Source organism: Amborella trichopoda, chromosome 3 (genome assembly GCF_054954075.1).
Source record: "Amborella trichopoda isolate Santa Cruz 75 chromosome 3, AtrichopodaSantaCruz75HAP2 v2.0, whole genome shotgun sequence".
NCBI lineage: Eukaryota > Viridiplantae > Streptophyta > Magnoliopsida > Amborellales > Amborellaceae > Amborella > Amborella trichopoda.
This window is the reverse complement of record NC_142338.1, coordinates 10,915,020-10,927,076: the sequence shown is the minus strand read 5'-3', so window position 1 is coordinate 10,927,076 and position 12,057 is coordinate 10,915,020. Positions and strand designations below refer to the sequence as shown.

Below are 12,057 nucleotides of genomic sequence, written 5' to 3'. Positions count from 1 at the left end.
TCGATCATAGATTACAAAAAAACAAAAACAATTCGATCATGGATTACAAAAAAATCGATCAAATATTACAAAAAAAAATCTATCATGTATTACACAAAAAAAAAAAAAAAAAAAAAAAAAAAAAAAAAAAAAAAAAAAAAAAAATTTCCATACGGAACTCGCAGATTCACTGTTCGGACTCGCCAATTCCATACAGTAAATCGACGAGTCACTGTAGAGAATGGTCCGGTTCTCTCTAGAACCGGGCAATTTTCGATTTTTTAGCCGATACGATCCACTTTTTGCGATTTCCGACGTTTTTTAAAACACTGGTCATGACGGATTCGATTCTTTCTAGAACAATGACAAACGATTAAATTGCATGCATTCCCAATACCGGAGGATTCATTTCGGCATAGATTTTCGAAAACCAGGTTCCAAAACACTCGCTATATTGTTGCATATAAAAGCATTAAAATCGTACAATTCAGGGCAATGATCCCCATTTACAGGATCATTTCCCTCGAGTGAGGGCTAAATATGGGAAAAACTTATTTACCAGATGGAATTAATCCACAACACTCAATGTCAAAATCCAAGGATCAGGAGTTCAAAGGATCAGGCCCAAACAAATGTTTTAACCATCATTCAAGTAAAGGAAAGAAAAAACAAAAAAGTGCCCCAAACGCACCGAAAATGAAGGAAAGACTTCCCTATTTTCGCCTAGGTGACGTCCAAGCTACTACTCTAGTAAATCATCATAGGAGAATAACACCTCGTAGTTATATCATGTGAAATAAAATCACGAAATATGCATTTGCAACTTGTAACTATAGCATACATACCCAGGTGACAATTTTTATAACGGTGAAAACCAGGAAACAAAATCCTCGTTTCCAAAACTAATGCAATCTAACATTAATTAACCATCTTTAAAGAGGTCAATAAATTTTCTGAAAGCAACAACTCAAGGCAATTTAGGCAAACCTCATGAGACATCTAAACTCCAAAATCACACAATTCCTAAGGATATCATTCTGCAAAATTTCTAAAGGGACATCACATAAAAAGTCCATGAAACAAGATGGGCAAGCATTTTGGATTAATGGAAAACCAAATCAAATCCTGCAGTAGTTCATAAGTGGATCAACGATTAGCCTTGGCAACACGTTCGATTTCATCCTTCTTTTTTATCGCATAACTGCAAAGTTAGACAATCAAGAAATTGGATTAGAGATCCTTTACCATGCTTTCTTGTTGAATAACTCCTATAAGGTATCATCACTCACCCATAACCCCAGTGGTTTTAAATCTTATTCTAGCACCCAAGGAAATGGTTCTTATATAAAAGATCAAAAAGAAAAAACCAAAAACTATGTCGTAAACTTGTAATGGAAAACATTAATATTACCTGTTTGAAGATCCCTTTGCCGCATTGATCAGCTCGTCAGCAAGGCATTCCGCAATGGTCTTGATGTTCCTGAAAGCACTCTCACGAGCACCAGTCGTGAGAAGATAGATTGCCTGGTTCACACGTCTAAGAGGTGAGATATCCACTGCTTGACGTCTCACAACTCCCGCTGAACCAATCCTAGTTGCATCCTCCCTTGGCCCACTGCAAAAATGAAAATGTCAGAAAAAATAAGAAGCAAGAGACGATCAATGGAAAAGATAGATAAGGAGAGGGGCAGAGGGAGATCATTTAGATGAAAAATTGGACACCAAAGCATGCAAATGGTATCCACTTGCCTGTTGATCACAGCATCCACAATGACTTGAATAGGGTTTTGGTCGGTGAGTAGATGGATGATCTCCATGGAATGCTTGACTATGCGGACGGCCATCAACTTCTTCCCATTGTTTCGGCCGTGCATCATGAGGGAATTTGTCAGCCTTTCCACAATGGGGCACTGGGCCTTGCGGAACCTCTTGACCGAATACCTCCCAGCCGTATGAGGAACATATGTTGCATGCTTGGATGCAGAGACAGCAACATAATCTGCCAATGAAATGTCACTGACCTGCATAAAAGTTTTTGGTAAGACAAATATCAGAGTTGGTTGTACGCGAACAAGTATTAAGTGTTAAATAGTGATCGCAATAGGAGCAATGAAGGATCCAACTCAGCTTGGCTGCAGACCTTGGCCCCTGTCCTGGCAAGTTACTTGGGCAAGACCAATTCAACTAACACAAGTCTGCGTGCCAGCCAAAAAGTCGAAAGAACACCAAAAAGGAAAAAATCCTTAAAAATAGCAAAAAAAAGTAAGAAACAAGAAAATCATAAACAACAGAAAATACAAACAAAAATTGAGAAAAATATTTCAATAAATAAATTTTTTTTTTACTAAAGATCATTTTTGCAGAAAAAGTTTAAATAAAAAAATCAGAACACATAAAAACCATAAAAGAAGGAAAAAATTCATTATCTGCAACTTACTTGTAGAAGTAAAGTTACAATAACTAAACTGTCTATATTTTAGTTGGACGGTGTAGGTTTAACATGTCTTTTAAAACACTATCATAATTTATCATATATTGTTTTAAAAAACGTGCCAAATCTATATTGTCCAACTAAAATAGACAGTGTAGTTACTGCAACCTTACTTCTACAAGTAGTGCTCTACCTTCCTAAAAACCATGTATAAAACTAATTATAAGTCAATTATATAATAGATTAAATGAATTATAAATACATTGGAACTAATTATAAGTCGTCATCATCATCATCATCAAAGCTTTTTCCCAATACATTGGGATCGGCTACAAAAATCCCAGTCCGTCATTCTCCTCTATTTAACGGTCATACCCTTAAATGAGGCCATAAGTCCCCATATATTTTCTCACTACTTCCAACCATGTCCTTTTGAGCCTACCCCTTGCATATTCTGAGCCTCCCACTTTAACTAACTCGCACCTCCTAACAGATGTTGTACTGGGTTGACCATGTGTATTCATTTCGAAGTCTATCCCTTCCTGTCTTGCCACTCATCCATCTCAACATCCTCATCTCCACTACACTTATTTTATGAGTGTTGCCTTTTGACCGCTCAACATTCCACCCCGTATAGCAAAGTCGATATCAATTTCATTGGTATGTAGCGATCACATAAAATTTCAGTTGCACATCTCCACTTCGCCCACCAGCTCTAGTTCTATGTGTAACATCTTCCTCAATCTTTCCATTTTATTGGATTATCAACCCAAGATATCAGAAGCTTGCTCTTTTTGGTATTTCCTGGCCGTCAATATTAACTACTTCTTCGTCTCTACTCCTATTATTACTAAACTTGCATTCCATACACTCTATCTTAGCCCGCCTAATGTCATCTGCAAACAACATGCACCACAATACCTCATCTTGTAGGAGCCTAGTTAAGTCGTCTATAACTAAGACAAAGAAGTATGGCCTCAATGCCAACCCCTGATGTAGATTTATTGTTACTGAAAACTCACTCGTCTCTCCACTACTTGTTCGTACACTACTTAGCGTTCCATCGTACATATCTCTCACCAAGTCAATATAGTATCTAGTGACTCCTTTCTTTTCTAACACCTACCAAATGAAATCTTAAGGTACTCTATCACAAGCTTTTTCTAGATCAATAAAGACCATGTGAAGGTCTTTCCTCTTCATCCTAAACTTCTCAATCAGTTGCCTAAGTAGGAAAACAGCCTCAGTTGTTGACTTCCCTAGCATAAAACCAAATTGATTATTTGCAAACACTGGAACTAAAATAAGTGATTCTTATATACTTCCGAGTTTAGTGGGAACTCGGACAAGGCACTATGTTGAGCCGGAGTTACTCAAGCAAGTCCAAATCTACTCGCTCGAGTTGTGTTTCACAAATATTCTGTTCAAGATAAGTAACAAGAAATAGCAAGGATCCATTAATATTTTCAGAGTTGCAATGACATTTTCAAAGTTCACATGTTTCGACTAAAAACAAATAGAAGAGCAAGCCTCTACAATGGTGCAACCAATGGTTAATCAACGAGACGAATAATGCATGTCAGTATGTGAGTTAATATGTGTCCAACAAGGGTGAGCCACCCAAACAGAAGAAACCATGTAACATAGCAACGATAAATGTTTTCACATTTAACGAGAAAAATGAAGTATAGGACTTTCCATGTTATTAGGAAAATATGCATCAAAATGTTGTTGAATATAGGTTGAAAGGATTCAAATAACACTGGACAGATAGTTCACTCCTTCAAACTCAAAGAGTTGTAACTGTTCAGAACTTCAAACAATGAACAAAATAAGCTCATAATAAAAGCAGAAGTTAAATCAAACATGATTGCCTTAAAATTAACTTCTTATATACACGAGAACATCTAACACCCACAATAAAGATATCACCATTCAGTTTTTTTTTAAAGCTATAAATGGCCTACCAAATTTTTAACAAAAAAGAAACTAAATAGATATGCACACCATTACACGGAACTTCAAGAAAGCCTTTCACTGGATATGCATATACCACAAATTCCATGTATGCTTCGTAATGAAGGCTCATGATAACATATCTCTTGACAAACAAGATTATGTTTGCACTAGAAGGCCGCCCATGTGATGCAGGATACACACCAAGACCAAAGGAAAATTCCCTCAAAGGAAAAAAGGAAGGTATGTTTTTAATGCCATCATAAGATGGTAATTCCCATAGATAATTTAAAAGGACATTTCTTCCATATCAATTTGAAGTATGTTTCATTCGGAGATGAATGTGTACGGGATTGATAAATTTTCTTTGGAGATAAATGGAACAGGATTCATAGATGCACGATCTTCACGATGGGTTGAAAGCCAAAGATTCGTGTAAGAGACTCAATCCAATTCTTTTTGGGTATGATTGTTTTGGTGGAACTTCTGCGTCGGAGGAGACCCACGTTCCACCAAACGGAACTCCCATCTTTGTTGCACACTGGTGGAACCCGCAAGATGGAACTCGCAGCTTCCACGAGCATGCAAAAACAATGTATTTTGATGTTGTTTAATGGAAGCCACCCTTTTTGGCTTCCATACTTTGTGAAAGAGGGGGCAAACACACCCTTAGGTGGGGAATGGGGATCAAGTACATATATGTATCCCTTTTGTATAGGAAGCTAGTAAATTTTGAAACTCTCGAGAAGAGTAAAGTAGGGATTACAATTGGGTGTTCATAAGGAGTAAGAAATGAAAAAATCATCATCATCATCATCATTAGAGACTTTTCCCAACTATTTGGGGTCGGCTACAAGAATTCTGGTCCGCCATTCTGCTCTATCAAAGGCCATAGCTTCAGTGAGACCAAATGAAAGAATCATACTTATATTAAACATAAATTTAATCCACACAAAATTAAGGAAAATCATATCTTATATATCTCCTTTTTTATTTCAATTTTTTACTATCCATGTATCATCACTATAAAGAATAGTGCAACACACATACATCAGTGTTCCAAAAAGCGGACCGCCCAGCAGTGGAAATTGCTTTTGATGGGGGCGGTTTTAGGTCCATTTGAAACCTAAAACTTATTGGAACACATTTTAGAGAGAGAAAGCCCCCCAAAAAACTAGTTTTTTGATGATTTATTTAGGATCAAAGGGTTTTTCAAAGTTATGAGAAATTGATTAAAACATCACCCATTGATATTAGATTTAATTTTTTGATGTTTTATAAATCTATTGGGAGGTTTTTTTGGAAAGATTTTGAGTTTTTAGAAGCAACTTTGAAGTAAAAGTTTAGAGATTGAGCAATCAAACTCAAAGTGATTTTTTTTATTGTTTGTATAAATTGCATTATTTTGAGATGTCTTCTTCGGGATCTAATAGGAGTGGTGATCCCAGTTGGAAATATGACTACAACCCATATCCTAATGACAAAAATTGCATAAGATAGAATTTTTGTGAGAATGATACAAAAGAGGGCATAAACCGGTTCAAGAAACATCTTGCCGGTATCAAGAGGATGTTACCCCAGCTAAAAAAACTCCTGATGTTGTTAAAGAGAAAATAACCAATGTTTTGAATAAGGTAAAAATGAAAAAAGACGAGAGATTTGCCTCCATAACAGAGATTAGGTCTGGGTTCGGGTCAATTATGATGATGATGATAGTGATGAGGATGGGATTGGGGAAGGATGTCAAGAGGTAGAAGTAGAACAATCCATTATTAGGGAAAAGGGAAAGGGACTTGTAATTGCTTCTGGTTCTGGTTCTGGTTCTTGGAGTAAGAAGTCTCGAGTTAGAGACCCTATGGATAGTTTTTTGCTTCGGTTTGACCCTGAGGTTGCAAGAGAGAAAACAAAGAAGCAAACCACCATTAAAAATAGAATGAAGAAGGAAGAGAGAAGATAGAGCTGCTTATTATCTTGCTACATGGTTTTATGAGGCGAGCATTCTTTTCAATACCGCTCGCTTCAGCAACATCTATGTTGCAGTAGAGGCAATTGACCAATTTGGGCGTGGGATGAAACCCCCAACCCCATATGAGCTTTCAAAGCCTCTTTTGCAAAAGGCGGTTAAAGTCACGAAGGAAGCTGTAGAAGTTAAGGATGCATGGGCTCAATATGGGGTATCTATTATGACTGACGCTTGGAGTGATAGGAAGAGAAGAAGTCAGATGACTTTGCATGTGAATTGTCCTCTAGGGACTGCTTTTTTGAGTTCTATTGATGCCTTTGATCTTATCCATGATGCCCATTACATATTCCAAGTTTTGGAGAAGGTAATCAAGGAGGTTGGGGAACATCATGTTGTACAAGTTGTCACAGACATTGCTGCTCCTAATTTTGCTGGAACTAATTTGTTGTGTATAGCTTATCCTAGAATCTTTTGGACACCCTGTGCAGCACATTGTATAGACCTCATGCTTGAGGCTCTTGACGGTTTAACAAAGATATCAATGCAGTGAAGAAGGCAAAGTCAATTACAAATTTCATTTATGGCCACCATCTCACCCTCAGCATGATGCGTAGATTTACAAAGAAGAAAGAGATTGTAAGGCCTAGAGTCACAAGATTTGCTACCTGGTACTTATGCCAAGATAGCCTACATTCAAGGAGAGTGCAGTTGAGGCAAATGTTTGCCTCAAATGACTGGAGAGCACGCAAGTGGTCCAAGGATCAAGTTGGAAAAAAGGTGAGAGATATTATCCTTTCTAAGGCATTTTAACAAGGGGTGAAGGGCGCTCCTACGGTATTTTTTCCTCTTGTCAAAGTCTTTCGCATAGTTGATAGTGACAAGCCTTCTATGGGCTATATATATGAGGCTATGGAGAAATGCAAAAGAGAGATAGCCCAAAATTTTGATGATGATGAGAACTGCTACAAGCCTGTTTGGGAGATTATTGATGAGAAGTGGGATAGGCAGCTACATCAGCCAAGGCATGTAGCTGGTTACTATTTGAACCTAGCTTTTTTTATGTTGACAAGGATATACACACAAATGACACAATTATGACTAGATTTAATAAGTGTGTAGATGTGCTAGTCCCTGATCTTGATATCCAGGATATTATATGCACTGATGAGCTAGTAAATTACAAGTGCTCATTAAAGTCTTTTGGGAGTCCAATGGCGATGAGGCAAATGACCAAAATTGATCCAAGTAGTAATAATATTCTTAAGTTCATCAAGTTCAAGTAATCAAACCTCATTTTTATAATTCTATTATTTATTTATGATTTTATTCTATATCTTTGCAGCCAATAGGTTGAGCCAACATGGGTGTAGTTCTTCAAATTTACAAAAGTTGGCCATTCGGATCTTAAACCTAACCACTTCCTTATCCGGTTGTGAGCGCAATTGGAATACTTTTGAAGGGGTAAGGCCGTAAGGGTAATTTGTATAATTGTATTAATAATATATGAACCATACATTTTAATTAGTTTCATTTGATTTTGTTAGATTCATACAAAGAGAATGAACAAGCTTGAATCAAAGAGGCTCAATGACCTAGTCTATGTCAAGTATAATCGATTCTTGAATGACATGTTGCTAAGAGAGAACCCATCAGATCAAAAAATATAGACCATTATGGAGTGGTTAGTTGATGATGAGGAGGTCGAGGGGCATGAAAGATTGACATGGGACATGGTCATGGATGTTTCAGCGATATCAATTAATCGTCTTAGGGCCACTAGATCTTCTGCACAGAAAACGAGAGTGGAGGAGGAAGCGGAGGAAGAAAAGGCAGATTCAGAAGAGACGGAGGAGGACGACCAATATGTGGAGGGTGATGAATATGATACCAATGCAGCTGACCCTAAGTTTTATGATAATGAATGATGAATGTTGAATAATTATTAAACTTTGATTGAACTATTGTCTATTGAATATTCTTTTGAGTCTTCAAGTATTACTTTCATTTTTATTTTCTTCCTTATGGTGGTGTAATACTGTAATGTGATTTGTGGATAGTGGATTTGTAGTTCCACTAGTTTGGTACTATTGGTAACTTTGGTTTGGTAATTTGGTTGGTTGGTAAATTTTAAGTTTTAATTGGATATCGATTATGGACCGACTTATGGTTATGCTTAAGGAGCGTGTGCTAATGTATAGTATACTTCGAATTTTGATGTGCCCTAAATACCTAATTCTTATATTACATACAATATATAACTGTAGAATCCTTTTTGGATTCAACTGGGCCGCCCACCTGGGCGCCCGTCTGCCCAAGCCGCCTAGGACCCACCTAGCACTTTTTGAAACACTGACATACATATACACCAAGCTTTACATACTATTACGTAGATGAGCCATCAGGACAAAACTTATAACAAAAGGCAGTTTAAGAATGAATTGTATGCTGTGAATACATACACAGCATGCATACATTTAGGAAAATAGGTATATTGTACGAAGTGGTAATTGCACATGAAAATATGGCAGTGCCATGCAAATTATGCAACAACTGTAAACAATGCATATATACAAATTGATGGCATGAAAAGCAAGTGAAATACAATAACATACTGGAAGTCCAACAATACATCATAGTAATACAACTCAAAATTGTCTTTTCTTTGGAGGTAGATCAGAAATGTTGATGCGCCAACAAATTAGTTAACTCAAAGCTAGCAAGTGTCCCTCAAAGAAGCTCATTAATATGTGTCAGTGTTTCTGAGCAAGGACTCAAGCTTTGACTCACCAGGGTCCCAAGCCCAACTCACCCGGTTTGCTTGGCTGAGTTGAAACAAGACTCTAAGTTTGTAAAAATTAACAATGCATACATACAACAATGCTCTAAGTTGGTTAAAATTAAGAACAACAAGACACTGAGTCGGTAAAAATTAACAATACATATATACATATGGACAAATGTATGTAAATACATACCACATATATACATACATAAGATGAGATTGGGGCAAGTCCCTAGTTTTTTACTTGAGAATCGTCGCGGTAAAGCGTACTTAAGTGAGTCCCAAGTAAGATAGGCGATTTTTTAGACATTGCTACGCACTTCTTGAATAAAAATGTCTAGGAGATAGAAAACATGGCCATGCCTCAAGGACTCCTCATGAGTTTGTAGGAAAAAAAAAGGTACAAGGACACAAGCGTCATATAAAGGTATATAGACGAAACCTAAAGCATAATACACGATAGCAATTGCCCAAAAGCATGCACAAAATTAGCAAACAAATGGCCAAAGAAACACTAAAAAGAAAAGTATCATAGTTTCCAAACAACCACCAAACTTGGAAACAAGATAACAAATAATTTAAGAAAGTTTAAACACTAGGAGATACGAATTATCAATAAAAAAACGCATTCACAAAGAGGAGAAACAAATATAAGCCGTTTAACGCATTCCGAGACACAAAAAACATACGACATACAAAAACTAAGAAAATTAAGAGAAGCAAACAACAGATATGTTGGTAGGGTAAAACTACAAGCATGTCAACAATATGGGGAATGGGGAAACATGTCAAAACAAACAGATGTTACAGAGTTCTAAGAAGGGGAAACAAATATTTCTTAAAAGTTTATGAAGAAACACTATCCTTGCTCTTATAGTATTGAGGAAATAAAACCCTGCACAACCAGGTCTCACTTAGTTTAGTTTAGAAAGGGGAAAAATTAAAGAAGTGGGCATTTATAATTTGTATCACATTGAACAAATTACTACCACAGAAAAGCTCTTCTCAGAACAAGGAAACTGAATTCAAAGTCATGATGGATTGATAAAGTCAAAAAATTTAACACCGAAACATAGTAATTTTGTGATGATTTTCGAAAACCGCAAACTCCAAAAATATTAAAAGATAAATACGGTCCTTCTTTAGAACATCAAAAGGGAAAAAAATCACTCTTTCTCAAATCTACCTATTACACTAATAAATTGTTAACAATCAAGAATCGCAAAAACAATCAGGAATCATAAAAAAAAGTACAAAACAATCTTCTCTCAATCAAAATTACAGTTGTTATGTCTATCAAGAATTAACTAAAAAAGACAAATGTTCCATTTTATTGCATAGAGAATTCCTTATAGGAAAAAACAGAAAACAAATAAGGTTTACAATCAAAATAGGCCTTAAATGTCAATGTCCACTAGGGGAAACACCTTGAACAGGGTAGTTATCCCAAAAAATATGTTTGAGCGCAGATGGAAACCCTTCATGAGAAACAAACACAGCAGCACTCACATTAATATGAAAAGGCAATTTTTGCTCTAGTCCAGTCTTTCAGCAATCATTTACCTATTATATGAACCTGCCTTTCTGAAGGACACATAAACCTTCAGATACCAGAAACTCCCCAAACAACACCTTCTTCCTTCGTATATTTCTTACTCCTCGAATAAAAGATGTGAGCCTCAAAAAGTCTCATGACCACCACTGCATGCAACTTTCACAGACTACCAAGCATTGATATTCCTTTCGGTGTAACAGATTTTCAACCCAGAATAATCAGAGGAAACTCTGACTGGTTATTATTGATTTAGTGTTAAATGCTTTTTCAAACAAAAATTGAGAAAGAGGAAACTGAGAGAGCATGTAAACCCAAATATTAGCCCCCACTGAGAAGTCATTATGCACAATAATATTTTCTTATGATAAAAGAGAAAAAAACAAAACAAAACAAAAAAGTACATCATCCAACACAGTAAATATCCATCATGCACGACACAGAGCTAGCTAAACCTAGCTTCAATCCTTCCACTACCCCAATACATACCATCAACTGTTACCGGTAAAAGCAAAACAAAAGTAGAAAACAAACCCCATAGTTCAGGATCGCATGCAACCAAATTAAAACTTAGCAGATCCAAAACACTGATATTCAGAGTTGAAAACGAATTCACATTAAAAGCCATGCAAATGAAAGTACATTAATCCAATCATCAATGAGTTGCACAGTTATTGAATTCAGTACCACTCTTCAATAACCCAAATCATAGTGCAGCAAACCTAATACCATAACTATCCATCATGAAGTTATAATTGGGTCAAACTCCAATAAAAGCTCGCATCATAATATAAACAGCTTGCTGTATGAAATACATTATGTCAACTGCTCAAAAGCTCAAGGGTTTCTGAAAGCCAGAGACCCTGTAAGAGCTGGAACATACAGAGGCTATGGCATACACAAAACGGAAAACTCACTCAGACGAATGATAGAATCCAAAAATCTAGAGAGAGAAGATGAAATGGAAACAAATAAGAGGGCCTTAAAAAGGTAAAAGGGTGAGCAGACCTCGACTTCCTCGAAAGACCACCTGTTGAAGAGCTTTACTTCTGGTGGTGCGACTTCAGCCATGGCCTCTCTCTCCCTCTGCTTGTACGGATCAGAAGAGAAAAGACGAGAAACCCTGGTTCTCAGCTCAATCGTATATTTCAGGATGCCCTGGACTCTTTCCGATGCGCCAAACCCTAATTCTCAAAAGCCCTGGTGCTCTCAATAAATTACCTGAATACCTTGACGTTCTTAACGAATTGCGGGAATACCCTCAATTAAGGAATGAGGCAAGCCAGATTGTTCGCGATCGGACGGCTACGAATTTAGTAACCAGAAAGAATAAGGGCATACAATATTCTCCCGCGGGAGCATACACTTGGGAAGATTTTTTTATATATACTCTT

At 36.8% G+C, this 12,057-nt stretch overlaps 1 protein-coding gene across 1 annotated transcript; it reads right to left on the bottom strand.

Moving 5' to 3' along the window:
• Positions 1–872: 872 nt before the first annotated feature.
• On the bottom strand, positions 873–11,829 carry LOC18448857 (small ribosomal subunit protein uS7). Its single transcript, XM_006858912.4, has 4 exons — positions 11,672–11,829; positions 1,729–2,000; positions 1,391–1,594; positions 873–1,180 (listed from the first exon to the last, which is right to left on the bottom strand). Exons 1-4 carry the CDS (start codon positions 11,732–11,734, stop codon positions 1,126–1,128), a joined length of 594 nt encoding a protein of 197 aa, XP_006858974.1. The 5' UTR covers positions 11,735–11,829; the 3' UTR covers positions 873–1,125.
• Between the last annotated feature and the right edge of the window lie 228 nt (positions 11,830–12,057).